Source organism: Gouania willdenowi, chromosome 19 (assembly GCF_900634775.1).
Source record: "Gouania willdenowi chromosome 19, fGouWil2.1, whole genome shotgun sequence".
Lineage (NCBI taxonomy): Eukaryota > Metazoa > Chordata > Actinopteri > Blenniiformes > Gobiesocidae > Gouania > Gouania willdenowi.
The window spans coordinates 19,062,279-19,082,151 of record NC_041062.1 but is presented as its reverse complement, the minus strand read 5'-3'; the positions used below and the strand labels follow the sequence as shown (position 1 = coordinate 19,082,151).

At 38.9% G+C, this 19,873-nt stretch overlaps 2 protein-coding genes across 2 annotated transcripts in view; both read right to left on the bottom strand.

Annotated features, from left to right (window-relative positions):
• The window catches only part of mrtfba (myocardin related transcription factor Ba), a 30,046-nt gene extending 29,668 nt beyond the window's left edge, over positions 1–378 (bottom strand). The window contains exon 1 of the mRNA XM_028476733.1: positions 215–378. The gene's annotated coding sequence lies outside the window, so the exon portion shown is untranslated. The remainder of the gene's footprint in view (positions 1–214) is intronic.
• Positions 379–3,240: 2,862 nt separating this feature from the next.
• Positions 3,241–19,025, bottom strand: ercc4 (excision repair cross-complementation group 4). Its single transcript, XM_028477240.1, has 10 exons — positions 18,682–19,025; positions 17,151–17,331; positions 16,072–16,267; positions 14,400–14,607; positions 11,906–12,086; positions 11,659–11,790; positions 9,495–9,599; positions 7,795–8,449; positions 6,495–6,607; positions 3,241–4,243 (listed from the first exon to the last, which is right to left on the bottom strand). The coding sequence occupies exons 1-10, from the start codon at positions 18,856–18,858 to the stop codon at positions 3,504–3,506; spliced, it is 2,688 nt and encodes an 895-aa protein (XP_028333041.1). The 5' UTR covers positions 18,859–19,025; the 3' UTR covers positions 3,241–3,503.
• Between the last annotated feature and the right edge of the window lie 848 nt (positions 19,026–19,873).

Sequence of the window (19,873 nt, the reverse complement as noted above, 5' to 3'; positions counted from 1 at the left end):
TTAGCGGTGGTTAAAGAGCAGAACACACACAGTATTTCGTGTGTTGTGATGTGAAATATTACTCTGCCCCCCGCTGCGTGCATGCCAAAACAAACCCACTAAATAATAATAACAGCCTCCACACACAGACGTTTGTATCCACTTAGCTCGCTTTAGCACAAACATGCTAACATGCTAAAAACAAGGCTGAGCAAACACGGCTCCAAACTCTTACCACTGTGTGAAGACTGGTCACTTGAATCCATCCAGGGAAAAGCAGTTCACTGGCTGGGTGAGCATTGTCTTTGAATGAGACGTCCTCCGTGTGTAGTGTGGCCATGCAGCAGGAACATTTAAGTTTATTTGGCGGAGGAAAATGGCTGCCTGTGACTGCTAATGAGGTCTATGGGGCTAGATGCACAGTGACGTCATGCCGTCAACAGACGGGCGGCGTCAGCGGGGATCACAGAGTGCACCCTACACTAGTATTATATCACACATGTATATATACACACACACACACATATATATATATATATATTGAATACAGCCACATGTATTCATTTGCACTGAATACAGAAGAGGATTAGAAAAAGGTAAAAAAAAAAAAAAAAAGGTGGAATATTTTTACTAATGTTCAGAGAAAAAGGTCAGAATTCTATGGAAGCCCGTTTCCTCCATTATATATATATATATATATATACAGTGGGGCAAAAAAGTATTTAGTCAGCCACCAATTGTGCAAGTTCTCCCACTTGAAATGATGACAGAGGTCTGTAATTTTCATCATAGGTACACTTCAACTGTGAGAGACAGAATGTGAAAAAAAAAAATCCAGGAATTCACATTGTAGGATTTTTAAAGAATTTATTTGTAAATTATGGTGGAAAATAAGTATTTGGTCACTTCAAACAAGAAAGATCTCTGGCTCTCACAGACCTGTAACTTCTTCTTTAAGAAGCTCTTCTGTCCTCCACTCGTTACCTGTATTAATGGCACCTGTTTGAACTGGTTATCAGTATAAAAGACACCTGTCCACAACCTCAAACAGTCAGACTCCAAACTCCACTATGGCCAAGACCAAAGAGCTGTCGAAGGACACCAGGAAAAGAATAGTAGACCTGCTCCAGACTGGGAAGAGTGGATCTACAATAGGCAAGCAGCTTGGTGTGAAAAAATCAACTGTGGGAGCAATTATCAGAAAATGGAAGACATACAAGACCACTGATATCTCCCTCGATCTGGGGCTCCACGCAAGATCTCATCCCGTGGGGTCAAAATGATCATGAGAACGGTGAGCAAAAATCCCAGAACCACACGGGGGGACCTGGTGAATGACCTGCAGAGAGTTGGGACCAAAGTAACAAAGGTTACCATCAGTAACACACTACGCCAACAGGGAATCAAATCCTGCAGTGGCAGACGTGTCCCCCTGCTTAAGCCAGTGTATGTCCAGGCCCGTCTGAAGTTTGCCAAAGAGCACATGGATGATACAGCAGAGGATTGGGAGAATGTCATGTGGTCAGATGAAACCAAAATAGAACTTTTTGGTATAAACTCAACTCGTCGTGTTTGGAGGAAGAAGAATACTGAGTTGCATCCCAAGAACACCATACCTACTGTGAAGCATGGGGGTGGAAACATCATGCTTTGGGGCTGTTTTTCTGCTAAGGGGACAGGACGACTGATCCGTGTTAAGGAAAGAATGAATGGGGCCATGTATCGTGAGATTTTGAGCCAAAACCTCCTTCCATCAGTGAGAGCTTTGAAGATGAAACGTGGCTGGGTCTTCCAGCATGACAATGATCCCAAACACACCGCCCGGGCAACGAAGGAGTGGCTCCTTAAGAAGCATTCGAAAGTCCTGGAGTGGCCTAGCCAGTCTCCAGACCTCAACCCCATAAAAAATCTGTGGAGGGAGTTGAAAGTCCGTGTTGCTCGGCGACAGCCCCAAAACATCACTGCTCTCGAGAAGATCTGCATGGAGGAATGGGCCAAAATACCAGCTACTGTGTGTGCAAACCTGTTAAAGACCTATAGTAATCGTTTGACCTCTGTTATTGCCAACAAAGGTTATATTACAAAGTATTGAGTTGAATTTTTGTTATTGACCAAATACTTATTTTCCACCATAATTTACAAATAAATTCTTTAAAAATCCTACAATGTGAATTCCTGGATTTTTTTTTTTCACATTCTGTCTCTCACAGTTGAAGTGTACCTATGATGAAAATTACAGACCTCTGTCATCATTTTAAGTGGGAGAACTTGCACAATTGGTGGCTGACTAAATACTTTTTTGCCCCATTTTGCAATAAGGATGTATTTATGTGTTTTAAATTATTATTCAAAGTTTAATTAAGAATGGTAATAGTCAGTGTTGCCAGATTGCTGCAAATGCTGTTTCTATCATTATTACTTTATGTCATAATTATGACTTTCTTTCTCATAATTATAACTTTCCATCTTAAAATCAGGAATTATTTCCTATAATTATGACGTTCTCTCTGAAAATTATGACTTTCTATCTCATAATTATGACTTTTAATCTCAAATGTTTGCATTTCTTTCTCATATTTTTGACTTTCTTTCTCATAATTATAACTTTCTCTCTCAAAAATATGACTTTCTATCTCAAAATTATGACTTTCTTTTTCATAATTATGACCTTTTTTCTCATAATTATGACTTTCTATCGCAAAAATATAACGTTCTTACTCATAATTATGAATTTACTAACTCATAATTATTCCATTGTGATTTTTTAAATTTTATTATTTATTATCATTGGCAGAAACGGGCTTTAATAAAATTCTGAGATTCTGACTTTAATCTCAGAATCCTGACTTTTTACATTTTTCACATTAATTTTCCATTAATTTCTAAATTTATCGGATCATAGTCGTGTGATATATCGTTTCAAAGCCAATTCAACGTAGATTACAATTTTACATCGCACAATTTAATTTGTTTTACTCTGTGGAACCGAGTCATTTCACTGAATTCTCGGGAACGTGGTACGTGCTATTCGGCACAGAGACGTTACGCGAGCCCCACCGTAGTTCATCCAAACTTATTTAACCATTTTAGTTTATAAAAAGGCGTTTTATAAGTATAATATACAAACAAATTTATTCTCAAGCTTTCATACTGATTACACCTACTTTTGATCCAGGTGTGTTTGAAAAGAGACAGGCAGTACAGTTGCTATCCAGGGCCAGAAAATAGAGGTATAATAATAATCCATATCCACAGTGAGAGAAAATGTAGTAAATTGTTTATTTAATATAAAATCTTTGAAGGCTTGTGTGTCTACACAGAAAAGCAGCTAAAATTCAATGCTAATGTTTTAAGAGAAAACCTTGCTAACTTTCACGTCCCTGTAAAACCATCCAAACCATCTTCTACATTTCAGTTCATTGTTCTCTTGAAGCTAACGTTGCTAACTTCTACAGGTAAAGTACAGGTTGTGATGAGGGTTATGGTTACATACAGTTCAGTCAGAATCACTGTCTTTAAGCCAATCACGTGGGCCTGGCCTTCTGCCCTGGTGCTTGAACATCAGCCACGTTGTGCAGGAACTCATGAAGCTGTTTAGCATTGCTAGCACTCTGCAATATCTCAGCTAACCTGTCCTGGCTGAGTTTAGTCAGGTCTGCCAAGCTGTCTGCATTTCTAATAAGAGCCTGGCAGTTCTTTACGTTGACCCCCGGCATTTTTAACAGGATGTCATAGGGCCCTGGGTTGTAAATATCTGCTGACTCAGCTACAGTGTCTGATTCAGCATTGATGGCCTGAGCTGCTGCTGCATCAGGCTCAGGTCGCCCCTGTTTAAGCTCCTGGAATATCTCTGCCGTGGCGTGTGGGGAGGGGCACCAAAGGATGCGGAGGCGGGGGAAGTGCAGCGTGAGCAAGGTGAGCTTTGACGAGATGTCGTTGGATGAAATCTCGTGACGGAAGTCTGAGCGAGCTGTGAAAGAAAAGGGCTTAGCTGGGTCGAACTCGATGAGCAGCACTGGTTTCCTGTAGTAGCGCGTCATAGAGAGGCACTGGGTGTAGAGACGGCCGCTCTGCAGGGAGCCAATCAGGTCGCTAACGCTCTTGCGTTCGACGCACGTGTCGGGCGTCAGGATGTAGTCGCCCACTTCCAGAGTTACGGGTTCAATGTCGAGGCCGCGGCGATGGAGGAGGGATGGAAGCTCGCTGCGGAACTCTCGCATGTCCACGATGACTCGGGACGGCTCCTTGGGCTGATCCTGACCTCCTGATTGGACGACAGACAGGTGAGTGTCTTCACATTATCTGATCAACACTGTGCCTTAACACAGTGGTTCTCAACCTTTTCACCACCAAAATAAAGGTTCCAGACACCGGAGACCCCCGCTGTACCCGAAGGTGGTTGAATACAGACATGAACATTGAAGTCATGTGGAGACAGGGCCATCTATAAGGGGGAATAAAGGGGAGAGATTTTTGGGCCCATCCATGAAGTCAGCAAAATGATGGTCCAATGTTCTATGAATCTGTGATAACCACATTTATTTATCTGAATATCTACTAATATCCAGGAAGTTTGTTATTACTTGCGCCATAGTACAGTATACAGTCATCTTAAAGATGTGAATCCTTGTTTTAATCAAAAATACAATTTTCTGAAAATGGTTGGGAAGCTGGTGAAATGGGATTTTAAAAACCACAGAATTTGATTAATAGTTGCAAATTAGAGTGGCCAAAAACAGACAGAAAAAGTGGTAAAAAAGGGTTTAAAAAGTCAATATTGTAACAATTAGTTTAAACTGGTAAATAATGGGCATGACAAATCGTGAATGTGGTTAAACTAGGAAAAATATGCTTGAAATATGGTGAAAAGAGGTTAAAAATGGCAAAACTGGGTCAACATATGCATCATTAGGTGGAAAAGTGGTGGAAAGGGTTTATAAGCGGTGAACATGTCTTGAAAATGGAAAAAATGTGCGGAAAAGGCATTGAAATCTGATGGAAAAGTGGCAGAAATTGAAGGAATGTCGTGAAAATGCATTAAAAAGAGCAAAAATATGGCAAGAAAAAAATGATAAAAATAGGTTAGAATGTTTGAAATTGTTAAAAAAAAATATTCTTAGTCTCTTGAAGGCATCTGGCAACCCCCTCCCAGTGTCTTGTGACCCCAAATGGGGTCTTGACCCCAAGGTTGAGAACCCCTGCCCTTTATTTATTTATCTGAATAATAATCACTGTTATCCAGAAAGTTTATTATTATTTGCACCATAGTATATAGTCATCTTAAAGATATAAATCCTTGTTTTAATCAGAAATAAAACAAGTTAAAAGTTACCAAAAATCACAGAAATTGCTTAAAAGTGACAAATTAGAGTGACCAAAAAGTGGTAAAAAAGGGTTCAAAGTGTCAATATTGGCTTTAAAGTGGTAAAAATGGGATGATGGAAGGTTCAGGTAATGTAATTATTGTAATTATAAAGTAGGAGTAATTCATTTAAACTGGCAAATAATGGGCATGCAAATCGTGAATGTAGTTAAAAATGCAAAAATAAGCATGAAATATGGTGAAAAGAGGTTAAAAGTGGTAATAATGGGTCAACATATGCATCATTAGGTGGGAAAAGTGGTGGCAAGGATTTATAAGTGGTGAAAATGTTCAGAAAAGGCATTGAAATTTGATAGAGAAGTGACAGAAATGTGAGTAATGTATAAAGGGAGCAAAAAAGAAGAAGTGATAAAAATAGGTTAAAATATGGCAAAATTGGTGTGTTTGCAGAAAAAGGTAAAAAATAAGCAAACGGGCTAAAATTGTTAAAAAAAAAAAAAAAGTCTTAGTTTCCCAAAGGCATCTGGCGACCTCCTCCCGGTGTATTGCAACTCCAAAGGTTGAGAACCCCTGCCTTAACAAATCATCAAATTATCACAACCAATCAGACAACCAGCATCACTAAATTTACTTTAGACAACAGATTTTGTTCTGGGCGATATGGACCAAAACCCATATCTCGATATTACTTTCTCAAAATGGCGATATACGATAAAAATCACAATATTTTGAATTCAAAGTCAGACCAGAAAACTATTCTGGGTTAAATTTGCTGATTCAAAATGCCACACGGGCACATTTATTAACAAACGGCTGTAAAATATGTGCCAGTTTTTCTCCTCGAAGGGACAGCACGTGTGAGTGAGTTTTGTAGTGTGGCTTGTTTAGGGGAAGGTGTGGGTTAGGATGCACTATGACATCCATCTAACTGTGCTTTTCATGCTGTTCTGAGTTCTGATAGTCAAATCAGTGACTCCTAAAACAAGCATCTTAATACAAAACCAGATATAAAAATATATATCGATATAAAAATGTTCTATATCGCCAAAATAGAAAACTTGATATATCTTGAATCTCGATTTATTGCTCAGCCCTACCTTGATTCCAAATAGTCTTTATAAATCTATTATAGATTATTGATTGATTGATTTCCAATAATCATCAATAGCTATGGATAATAACAATAGCATACCTGCTTTGCGAGTGTTGGTGGTGGCGTTAGCAGGCTCTAGGTTTCTAGCGAGGTCAAGGTTGGTGTCTTCTCTTCCCTCCCTCTCCTCTGGAATAACCATGGTAGCCTTTTCCCTGTGGGTATGAACGCCAAGGTTGGGGTCAATTTCAAATGTAATGGTGTAACTGACAATTCATTATATTTGTGGCGTAATTAGAATTGTAATTGCAATTTAAAAATCAGTCGCTGTCGCAATCATAACTAAATTGTACTTGACTTCAGATAATTGACTTTGTAATTGTAATTGCCATAAAAATTCTATAAAAGGAATGTGTTCTTTGTACAGCTCTACACATATGCAGTTAATAATTATTGAAATATGTTTCATAAAAAAATTGTAATCCAGGGGTACACTGACACAAAAAAGGCTTAGACGCCCATGCCACAAATATTAAAAACTATATTTTCATTGATTATGAAGCCTAACAATTTAACCAATAGATAGGAAAGAAATTAGATGATAGATAATGGATGTTAGTGTCTTTTACAGCTGATTTAGGACCAATTATCATAAGAGATGCTAACAGAACGCTAAGCTACGTTAACTTTTATTAGGTTATTTATTTCAGGCTCAGTAACTGTGATTAGCTGTAATTAAATGACATTTTAACTGACTTTCTGAGGATAAAAATTAGATGTAATTTAATTGAAATTGGAAAAAATGCAGGTCACATGGGCAGGGGCGGGTCTAGGAAATCTTGGTTAGGGGGGCACTGCAGGGACACAGACTTGGATTATGGTGGCAAATAACAAAACAACCATTTATGATCATAGTTTGTAATACTGTTTACCCTAAATTATATACTTATTTGCAACATGGGCATTTGTCTTTTATGTTGAAGCAACAAAAAGAAAAATGTATGCGATATGTACGGTAGTTCATGCAATAAAATAGACCAAAGTACCTTTCTAGTTCTTACCTAATATAAAAGTTTAAATCTCCATGCAATTAGGTTGATGAATGCTTGACTATTTATTTTAAAAGCATAAAAATAATTTATCCTGACAATATATATATATATATATATATTAGTTAAGGTTGTAGATTTATCACGTTTCAACAAAAAAATAAAAAATAAAATTACAAGCTACAGTTTTATTTGGCTTTTGTGAATCTGGATGGGATTGCACTTGGGGTGGCCAATTACATTTTAGGCGTGGCACGTACCCCTTTGGCCCCGCCCATGAACATGGGTAATTAAAAACTGAAACAAAAAAAATGTAATTGACCCCAACCCTGATGAAAATAAACTCTTCTAACTTTATGAGGTGTTCGAATGCGTTCTTCTCCCTGGAGAGCTCTGTCAGGTACTTCTGCTCCTCCGTCGACCCTCCGTAGATCAGGAAATACACTCGGAGAGACTTTCCGGGACGCGTGGCTTTGTAAATCTCCAGCTGGCGCACAAAGCTCAGCTCGGCGTCGTATAGCACCACGAAGCTGGGCTCCACCTCGTGCAGCACCCGTGTCAGGCTGTGGGGGTCGGTGCAGCCTTTCAGCGGGTGGATGACGGTCAGCGGCGTTTTAAGGACGCCGTAGTAGCAGTCGGACGACAGATCCAACTCAAGCCCTCGCTCGTCATCCGTCAGCTCGTCCTCGTCTCTGCTGCTGCCCATCACGCCTTCGTCCTCCGCCTTCTCCTTCCCCACCATCTGAGTCAAGGTCAGTGAAGGTCGGGTCACATTTTTTTTGCTCTTTGTCTTTTTCTTTTGTGCTTGTTCCTTTCCTTTGGATCCTTTTTCAATCGGACCTTTGCCTTTTTCCTCCGAGGTAGCTTTAGAAGCAGCTGCCCCAGCCGGCTCCCGTTTACCAATGGTGCGAGTGTAAAGACGATTTAGCAGCCAGTCAGCACCGTGCTTGATGTACTGCTGCAGCTGAGAGCAGGTCCGATCGTCACTGGCACATATCAGGACACTGCCTAAAAAAAACAACAGGATTCAATAAAGCAAATCATCACAATCAATGATTAGAGTACACAAAGCAGACCTGTAGACACTTGATGTACCTGTGATAGGGCTGCTCGATTATAGGAAAAATAATAATCACAATTACTATTCTAGTAATAATTGAAATCACAATTATTCAAACAATTATTTGTCAATTAAAAGGTTATTTATTTTTTGTACAAATCAATGTAAACTAGAATATCACCACACAGAGGGGACCCACACACGAGGGTGGACTTTTACTCTCGGATAAAAAAAGAGCAACACATAACAAGTCACATTACTGATGAACTGGTGAATTGAAACATTATTAAAGCATAAATTAATCAAAACAAAAAAAATGAATGTTAGGAAAAGCACACACGATATGTGATTAAAGGAACCAGAGGTGGTGTAATGATCCTACTGGTGCTCCTTGTTTCTTGTGATCAACTTCCGTGTGTGTTGACAGCTGCCATTAGTGGCTAGCGTTATTAAAACGTGTAAAATAGTCGATAGTCACCGGTTTATTTGGATACTATTTGGACCGTAACACTGCAAAACAAAACATAAATGTGAGCAGCTTTTTACGAGCTGAAACATCTACAGACTGCATGAAAACAGGAGCAGGACCAGAAAACTGCTGAAACACATCCTAAACAGTCCTGATCCAGGACCTGTGGAGGTATACCAGGTACAGCAGACTTCAGTTCTGGTTCTGTTCGCTCTGACAGAATGTGACGTGCTTTAGCTTTCCCTCTCATTTCCCCATAAATATTCAAATATCTCACAAGCAGAATTTTTTTTTTCTTAAGCAGAAAAACGCTGCTTGTCTGGTTTTTGATTTTCCTGTAATTTTGTTTTGGTTTTAAGTCAGTAAAACAAAAATAACCACACTGTTTATTTGTTATTCTGACTAATAACCAAAAAACGAAGGGTACATGGATTGTTATGGCAGACCGAATGTACAAAGCATAAAGCCGTGACCTATAATAATGACATACAGCGTGTGATTGTTGTGTTCTGATGAGCTCTGACCTGGTTCCTGCTCAGATTTCTGGTTCTCCCTCTGGATCTCCTCCATCACCTCAGTCAGAGCCTCCCACTTTGGGCTCTTCTCCAGCACCAGCTCACGCCTCACCTCTAAAACACACACACACACAGCCTTTAGTCATCTCACCATCAACATATAGAAGCTTATACTAATACTGTGCAGTAAAACGATACATATCGTCCACCATATGATATAACCCTCTATCGTTTTTATGGCTAATTTAATGTGTGGCTAAAATATCTTGGAGCAGGCTAATCTAGAGGTGAAACGCTGCTTTTTAGGGCCAGACTGGTTCCCCGGAGCTACTGGAATCATCATTTAGTCTGGTTACAAACTGTGTCACTACAGCCAATTCTGTATGACTCTTCCAAGCAAAACAGCTGCAAACATGTCTCACAAATGGAAGTGTTAATTTATCTCCTGCTGCTGTAGAAGGACTTTTAAAGATTATAACCTAACAAAACCTCTACTATCATCATATACGGTCTTTGATAGAGCTTGCAAGTAAAATTCACGACAGGTAAGGTTTAAAATGATAGCAGTGGCCATTATTGTTGGTTTTTGCGCCCCGTTACCAATTTATCTATAGAAACCATTTTATAAATAATAAAATATATAATGAAGAATTACTATATAGGGATAAATATCATTATCAGGATATAAATCTACCAATATCGTGACATAACATTTTCTTCATATCACACAGCTCTAGCTGATACTGTGATAAAGATTTATTCAGACAACTGTTCCTCATCCACCATCCTCCTGCCTGTCATCTGCCAGTTTTCATCAGATGTGATTGAGATTGCTCGTGTTCTAGTACTAGAGTCCACATTTTGATGGTTTTGGTCTTGTCTCAGACTGTTGTGCTTTGAAAGGGTTTCAGACACCTGGTTTTTGTCTTTTAAATGTATTTAAAAGAAAATCAAAATTAAATAGGTAATGTTTTTTAATTTAGCTGTTCAACCTAGCCAAGGTTTTTATAATGGGCATTTATGTTAATTCCAATTTGTTGTTGTTTTAATTCTTGCTTGACTTTTGATTTTGATGTTTTTATTTTTCCTGTTTTCTGCTCCGTTTTAAAGTTTTGCTGTCTTGACATTCCTTTATTATGTCTTGACTTTATTTTATTTTATTTTATTTTTTTCTCTTTAGTTAAAGTTTAATTGTTATATCGTGAGCCCTCTTCTTCAAGCTCCTTGAGGGTTTTTTGGGTTTTCCCCCCGGCATGCCTCTAAAGTGTATTGATTTCTGTTAATGTCTGTGCATTGTTGATATTATTCTGATGAGTTTAACTGTGCCAAATAAAAAAAATTAAAGAAAAAAAAAATGTGTTAAGGTTTCATTAATTCCTCAGTTTTTTTGGAATCGACTCCCAAAGTCTTAGTCTTGGTCTCGGTGCATTCTGGTGTCGGACCAGTCTTGGTCTAGGATAGTTCGGTCTTGATTAGAACACTAGGGGAGTATGCTATGAAGCTAGATAATTGAATCCGGAATTTGTCTCCGTTAGCGGGCTTCACCTAACCAAACATTATCTGTCAAACACAAGCTGTCCTACAAAGTTGGATCACAAGTGAAGCGTGTTGATTTCAGTCTGGTTTCCGGCGCGCTCTAGTGACGGAGGTGGAGAATACAGCTTCAGACCAATCGCAATCACGGAGAAACTGAGCAACTTACGTCACAATTGAGGAATAATTCTTTAAAAATATGAAGAATTAAAATTAAATCAGCTGACTTATTTTACTTCATCAGTCCATCAGATGAAAATCTCTATGTTTCCTAAAGGATGTTATCAATAAATGAAACTATTGCATTGATGTCTAAAAATTCTCTCTTCTGTCAGCATCACATCAGATCCACACAGTGATGTGTTCACACATCACCTTCTTTTGGACAGCTCGTTTTCTAAGAGAATTGATTAGTCAGGAGGAAGGACTTTAGCACTTGCTAAAATCCTAGCCAGAACAAAACCTTGTCCCGACCAGGTTAGTCGTTCAGCCTAAGTTACCATGGTGATTTAGCTCCCTAAGACGTTAGCGAGCTTTGTAGGACAGCACACACTGATTAAATCCCAGAAGTTAGCGCGATCAGAGGAAATCTAGCTTTGTCGCTTACCCCCTAGATATGCAGTTGTTTTTGTTTACCCACCAGAGGGGAAAGATGGCTTCGGTTTGTCTGTTTCTGCTTCTGTGCGCAGCTTCTTTTTGCTCTCAGGAATGCGGTACACTCTGCTCCTGGCGTTCACAAACATAGAGGTGCTGGAGTCCAGAAACAGCCAACCTGATAATTAGAGACACAAGTCATCAAAGGACAACATTCTCAAATAAGAAAATTCGAGATTGTGTTTTTTTTTTTTCAACCGCAATCCATTGAGGAACACATGTGTGTGAATGACCTGAGTTGGAGCCAAAGTTTTTCTGGCTAGAACGCAGCGACTCGAGCAGGTTGAGGAAGGTGACGCAGTCGTACTGGGTGAGGTAGAGCAGGAGAACCCTTAGCACCTTCATATCCTGGACTAGAGCTTTGGTCTTTGCTCCGAGCTGATGCCACAGGGGGTCCAAGTAGTGACGTATAGTCTGCGCGGGGTTCACAAAATAATTTCTTACAATTAACATCAAATATTTTATTACCAAGACTTACTATTTCAGGTATGTTAGTCTAAGGGTGTTTTCACATCGGTTTAGTTCCAGACTCAGATGATAATTTTAACACCTTGGTTTGACTTAGTTTGCTTTAAGAGCGCAACTTCTGATCAGCTGCAAACAGACTCTGGTGCAGTTGCATGAGCTAACCACTCTAGGGGGCCGTCACTGAAGTAGAGACTTCTCTAGGCAGAAAAACAGAAACCTGAAGAAGAGACTCATCTATGGGTCAAAGCGAGCGCTTAAGAACGCTCAAAAACTTCTGCCTTCTGCGTTTGTTCTTTCAATCAACAATTGAGCAGCAACATGTTGTTGTGCTTTTGTTGGTTTTAAAGCCCTGTTTCAGCCATCGCCGGCACTACTGATCACCCACATTGGCATGCGCTTTATGTCATCGCCGATACTTTCTGTGTTTGTTCACCGATTGTGTTCACAGCACTCCTAATCTAACCAGGTAAAAACCAGATTGATGTGTAGCCCTCCCTCTAAATCGAGTTCTCCACATCAATCTGGGTCCGTGTCAGGCAAATCTTTTCGGAACCAGGGAGGGACATGTCAGAATGCTTGAAGCTGATTGGGCGGAGCGCCTGTATACCATGACTGTTTTAGCCGATCACACGGCAGAGACGCTGCTAAGCTACAATAACAACAAGGCTCCGCTGGTGAAAGCATACATCTTTACCGTCCAAAAATGCACAAAGCGCCTCTCGCTGTTGCTCTTTCAAAAAGAAAATGCTGGATTCTTCTAAAACTGAGTTTATAGCAGCTTCCACATGTTCATCCTCCTGCGTCGACATCATTCTGTTTTTATTCGGAGGTATGCTAATAGCGGTAGCCCAGCTAGTTCCTCTTCCCGCAACTGTGCATGCACCAGTTTTGCTTCGACGCTTCTTCCTTCGTCACACCTGGATATCCTGCCCTAAAACACAACACTGCCTTATGTTTGGTTTGAACCGGTTCGGTTCGCTTACGAAGGGTAAGGGCTGGAGCAGCACAAGATGGATTCTGGTGTTTGTGAACACCTGGAGAATCCATCTTGCAGGCAAGTTTACTCCTAATCCCTCTAGACTTCAATTAGAAACGCTCCAAGACCAACAGAGAAAATCGCTCTAGATTTTGCCTGTTCGATCCACTCTAGACTTTATTTGCATGTTCACACCGCTCAAACATGGAGAAGTATCTGAGCAAACAAATCCTAGAGCGTTTTAACCGCTTTAGAATCCGTCGGTGTGAATGCACCCTAAGGAGATAAAAGGATTATTTCTGCATTTCTTAAATGTTTGTGTCTGATAGGCCATGGAACTCTACATGATTTGGTTTAAAAACTCACACGTGTTCACATGACCTCAAGGTCAGCAAAGGGAGATGAGCAGAGTTGGTCTGCACGTTATATATGATCATGTCTATATTAGACACCCAGGGCCAGCTCTAGCCTTTTTGGTGCCCTAGGCGAAATTATTTAATGCCCCAGTAAAACGCACTATAATACAATATAACACCTACAGGTATAGTGCAAGTGTATCAAGGGAACAATAACAAAAATGGTGCAAAATCCAAAAGCAATGCAAAACAGTGCAATCAGAAGTTAAATTAAGATATAAAAATCTCAGTACAAGGACATTTCTACTTTCTGTTTGGTTTTACTAGTCAGTAACACACTTCTTAAAACCAAAGAACACAATGTGCAAACAACACAATAGAATTATATAGAATAGAACAAGAATTAAAACAAAATAAATATAAATATGGGCAGAAGATTAGCAGGTATAGTTACAGATTTTTTATATTAATATTAAATCAGGAGAAAACATGCTCAGTGATTTTAATGGGTGTGTTTCACGTTCACCTTTTTAACTTCATATATTAAAAAAAAAAAAATGAATAAAAATAAAAATTGGGGGTGCAATTTGGCGCCCCTCCAGCAGATGGCGCCCCAGGCAGCCGCCTGTGTTACCCGTCGGGAAGGCCGGCCCTGTAGACACCTCTTAGTACAAGGAGGGTGCAGTCATGAAGATATACAGACAGAGAGGGAGAGACACAGACGTGGAGGAACACGCACATCTTCCTCTGGCCACCTGCGCGTGGGGCTTAGTCTGCTAAGCTTTGCTTGTGAAATAACCTCATTGATATTATACTACTCTTGTAATCTGCCCTCGTAACTGTTCAATTAAAAGATTCAGGAAGAAGGTAGTCAGAGATAACCTGACAGAGAACTAAAACTATCCAATTGGTGCTGCATTACTTTACCTTTTCAACAGCACTTCCCAGTGTGTTTTCCAGTGAGAGGTCCTCTGCCTGCAGGGAGGGGTTGTAGCGCTTCAGCTCCTTCAGACAGGCACTCATGATGTCCAGAATAGAGCTCTGAATGGCCCTCATGGCTGGGGTCAATGACACGTGCAGCTCCACCACGTCAGGCTTGTGTCTGTCCAGTGCAGCGTTCACTGACACCTGGAACCTGTTGGATTCAAAACAACGATGATGCACTTATCACAGCCAATAAGAATATAGGGCAACATTTTACTTGACGTTTTACACAAAAAGCTTATATTACGCTGTCATTAGCATGAATAAGGTGTCATGAAGGCTGTCATTAAAGAGTAACTAAACTCCGAAACCTTTTTTTTCTGCTGAATACAAATGTGTTTGGGTACTAAGTAGTGCTGTTGATTGATTCTGGTCCAACTCCCAACATTTTAAGTCAAAGTATTTCATTTTGGTATATTTAGATGTAAAATGTCCAAGTGACTGCCCTCTATGGGTTGAAACCTGGCTATTACAATTGATTTTTGCTATTGACTGAGAACAAGATCATGTGACATTTTGGCACAATCTTGTGTCATAAACGAGCACCGCTAGCCCCGCCCCCTTTATAAAAACTAGCACCTGTGGGCTCTACAATCTGTGGTGAGAAGGTTGGATTGAGAGAAGAGTGAATAGAGAGGTATATTGAGTGATGAGTAGCTAGTTAGCATAGCATAGATTGTTCATTGGAGATTTTATAGTATAGAGTGGGCGTGTCTTAAATGCTCCAGGAGCCCCGCCCCTAATCACTGCATTTTTTGAATATCCCTCCGAGTGGCAGGTCAGGAGAAAGCAGGGGTCTAGTTACTCTTTAAGTGTCGTTCGCTAAATTATGACGCCTTTGGAGCGAGCTATGTTGACATTTTTTGGGTTAGATGTAGGGATCAAGTAGGGTTAGTGTTAGGGGTTATGGTAATGAAGGGGTAGGACAGACATAGGCATCTGGCGACCAGTGGGCCACATGTGGCCCTCAGTCTAATTCTGTGCGGTTCCCCAAGACGAATCCACCAAAAATTGTAATTCAAGAAATTGGAAGTAATATGAAGCCCAACATAAAACATAAAATAACTCCAAAACAGCAAAAATGCACAGAATGTCAACAACAATACATGAAGCAACAGCAATAAAAACACAAGTAAGATTGCAAAAATACACACACAAAAAAGACACACAAAACAACCACCTAAAACTCACAAAACAACAACAATTACACAAAATGACAGAAAAAATACCCAAAACGACAAAAATACTGAATTTACAAAAAAAAAAAAAAGCAAATATAACACAATAAATAACACTAACACATATAATGACTCATAAAATACACAAAATGACTAAAAACCCTCTGTTCTTTCGTGTGTTAATACTCAGATTTGTTGTTATTCTTAATACTGGCATGAATGCTGATAATGTGGTCCTCGGATCAGACAATCACATTTTTGTGGCCCCCGCTGTGATAGAAGTCGCCCATCCCTGGGTCAGGGTAACTGAGAGCCTTCGTGACACCTAATTCATGCTAGTGTTATGTCACAATAATGACAGCGTAATGTCAGCCTTATGTATGAATCTTCCAGTAAAGTGTAACTGAATACAGCACACACACTGAATATAGTCGTACCTGGGCCACAGGTAGAGCTTCTTCACAAATAAGTTCCTCATCACTCGCTCCACTTGGCAGAAGCCTGAGGAGAAGGCTGTGGCTTTGTCGGTGAAAGCCTTAATGAAGCCAGTTTTGTTTTTCTGTCTGAACAGACGCAGGATGAACACTTCTTGACATGACTCGATTATTTTATGGGCACGATACACCAGAATCCCTGAGTGGGGAGGAAAGGGGAGGGAGAGAAAAAAAAGCACAATTTTAATGTCGTCTCACTCGACTGCAGTCACAGTGAAAATACATCCATTAATTATGTTTTTAAGCTATAAAAGGTGTGTCATTGTGTGCATTTTATGACGTTATCAACACTTGCACAATCTTCTACAAATAAAAAAAAAAAAATCTATAGAATTTAGCATCTGAATCAGGGTTGGGGTCAATTACATTTTTCGGTTACAATTACGTTTTCAATTACAGCGACCAGCGTTTATCCCACTTACAATAAAATTGTGATTATTTTTCATCCGCAGAAAGTCATTTACAATTATGTTCTCAATTAGTAAATTTCAATTACAATTACTGAGCCTGAAATAAATAAAGTCATAAAAGTTAACCTTCCTCTTGTGTTAGCGTCTCTTATTATAATAACGGGTCATAAATCAGCTGTAAAATACACTTAAAACAAATATCTATCATCTAATTTCTTTCCTATTTATTGGTTATCTTGCTAGGCTTCCTAATCAATGAAAATATAGATTTTAATATTTTTGGTATGGGCGTCTGAGCCTTTTTTGTGTCAGTGTACCCCGTAATTAAACGTGGAAAAACTTGATATGACACATATATTAATAATTACATATGTGTAGAACTGTACATAAAACTGTAACATAGCTCCCCAGTTTTGCGTGAAATTGTAATGATTTTTTTATCGAATTTTCATGGCAATCTAAACTAAAAATCTCATATGACTACGACAGCAACAGATATTTTAAATTACAATTACGTCCAATTCTAATTATGCCATACTTGTAATTAATTATCAATGACACGATTACAATTGTAATTGACCCCAACCCTGATCTGAACCCTTCCTTTCTCACCTGTAATCAGGTGGGCAGGGATGCGGTCAGTGAGGAAGTCCACCACTAAGATCCTGCTGGTGACAAACAGAACCCCTCCCTCGGTGTAAACGTTGTAACGCTCAGTACTTTGGATGTCGCTGGTCACCGTCCTCGGCAGGTGGGTCACTCCCTCCACTCTCAGCTGCTCCGTGAAATACTCCTGGAATAAAATTTTAAAAAAAAACCCTCTTTTAAACCTTGTTTTTATTTATTTTTTGTAACAAATATAAATGATCTATCTATTTTGTACAATTAAAAAACAATACATACTATCACAGAAACAGAGAATGATTGTATTATTATTATTACAGAAAATAATTATTCTTTTTAAAATTTAAAAGGCAGTGGCTATCCGTACGGTTGCCGTATCAATATACTGACATTCTATCGGTACGCAGCGCCCCTCATTGGCCAATTTAGGTCACGTGACTAAGACTAAACCTAACTGTTAACCCTAAACCTAACCCTAACCCTAAAAATTGTTGCGATATAGGGTTATAAACTAACCCTAACCCTAAACCAAAGACACTACGTACGTGTTCTTCGGTAACCGTAACCAATACCACCAGGGGGTGTCTGTACGGCAACCGTACAAATAGACACTTTCAATTAAAACACCACACACAATTTACGGCTGCACGATTATGGCCAAAAATGGCAATTATGATTATTTTTTTATTTTTTTATCAATACTTTAATCACGATTATTCGTCCTGTTTGGCAAAACATCACATCTGTATTTTTATTTAACTACTTTTTAAACAAACAATATGTGAACAGTTGAGAGTGCAAAAGAAAAGCTTTAAACAAGTAAGGGGCGAAGGCTTTGTAAATATTAGTAAGTGTCGTTTCGGGATCTTACACTGTTGTTTTCATCATTGTCTTGTACATATGTTGCAAAGTAAAATAAAAAAAATAGAATAAATAAATTTAAAAAAGAAAAAGATGTGCAGAAGAGCCCGCATTATAAATTAATTTAAAAAAAAATAAAAATCTAAACTTTTATGCTTTATTTTTCATGTAAGTGTCAATTCGTATGGTCGCCGTACGGACAACCCCCAGTGCTATTGGTACATTTACCGAAGTACACGTACGTAGCGTCTTAGGGTTAGGTTATAACCCTATTTCGCAACAATTTTTAGGCTTAGGGATACGGTTAGGTTTAGTCTTAGTCACGTGACCTAAATTGGCCAACGAGGAGCACTGAGTACGGATAGAATGTCGGTATATTGAAACGGCAACCGTATGAATAGCAACTGCCTTTTTTCATATTCTGTTCTAAACTTCAACAGAGTTAAAAAAATAAATAAAAAAATATACAAAAATAGTATTTTATTTATTATTCAGAATATTCCATCATTTCAATAATCTAAAATCGTATCGTGAATTCAGTGTATCGCCCTGCTCTTACTGATTACATTTGAGTATTAATAACTTAAATATTTCTGGTTGATGTTGCCTCTCTTGGACAGAACAATAGATCAATTAGAGCTCCTTAATTACGTCTGACCTGTTCAGGTGCGGTGGCGTTCAGCAGCAGAACCAGGCTGCCTGGCTCTGAATAAACACGGAGGAACTGCAGCAGGATTCGGTCTAAACCCATTCCCTCCGCCACCACCAGCAGCCCGTCACAGCCCAGCAGACTGAGGAACATCTCGGTCTCAAAGTCCAGCAGAGGCCCCGCCATGGTGAGCTCACAGACCGCCTAAAACATCACATAAACACTGTATTGTGGTCATGGACACTGCCACACACGTTCGTTACGACCCACTGATCTCTAGTGTAACACTGGAGAGCGCGATGGTCGAAAGAAAAGTGAAGCAAACCGCCGCCATATTGGTATACTGAAAACGTCCCGTAGGTTTTGCGTCATCCCTGTATATGTCTATGATCATACCGATCTGTTACGTTTGACTGCTTAAATTGATCATTGTCAAGCTACAAAAAAACGTTTCACCGGAAATTAGTGATTTTATTTATGAAAACGCACGCAGTTGATTTGAGATACGAAAAACAGTAAACAATAGAGATTTAAAAAAAATAAAAATAAATAATAATATTATTATGTATATGGAACATGTATGTATAGCTATACACATTAAACAATAACAACAGCATCAATTACATCAGTAATGATAATCATAATAATGATGATAATAATATTGTATATTATATACTGTATATGAGAATGTGGGATTACACCAACTGTTAAAACAGTTACAGAATATATTAATCCAAACTAATAAAAGAATATATTCAAATAAAAACATTTTAAGACAGAATGAAAGAATAATTAGAAATAGTAAGACAATGAAATTATACTGTACATTCAAGATAACTGTCACTATAGTATATATATATATATATATATGTCAGTATAGTCCATATATAGAATGTATACGGCTTGAAATCATACACAGTGGAAAATATAGACAAGGTGACTTTAGGGTGAAAATACAGACCTGCAGCCAACAAATGTTTTTATCATAATTTATTAGTGTAATGTTAATTTACTATATTTTCTTTAATTGATTCACTGTATTATTTTCCAACGAATGTGACTAAATATGTTAAGTGCTAATAAAAATAGAGAGAAATTGAATGAGTAACCCATAGTCAGCTGTTGTTTATTGCCCTACTGGCAGTTGTTTGGTATACCAAGATGGCGGCCGATGGCTTAAACCTACATTAAACGCGGTTTG

Coding starts and splice junctions, on each gene's coding strand:
- ercc4 (XM_028477240.1), bottom strand. CDS start 18,858: ATGGCGGGGCCTCTGCTGGACTTTGAGACCGAGATGTTCCTCAGTCTG. Junction 14,608..16,071: donor AAGCTCTACCTGTGGCCCAG/GTACGACTATAT, acceptor TGAATCCAACAG/GTTCCAGGTGTCAGTGAACG. Junction 4,244..6,494: donor CACCAACACTCGCAAAGCAG/GTATGCTATTGT, acceptor TCGTCCAATCAG/GAGGTCAGGATCAGCCCAAG.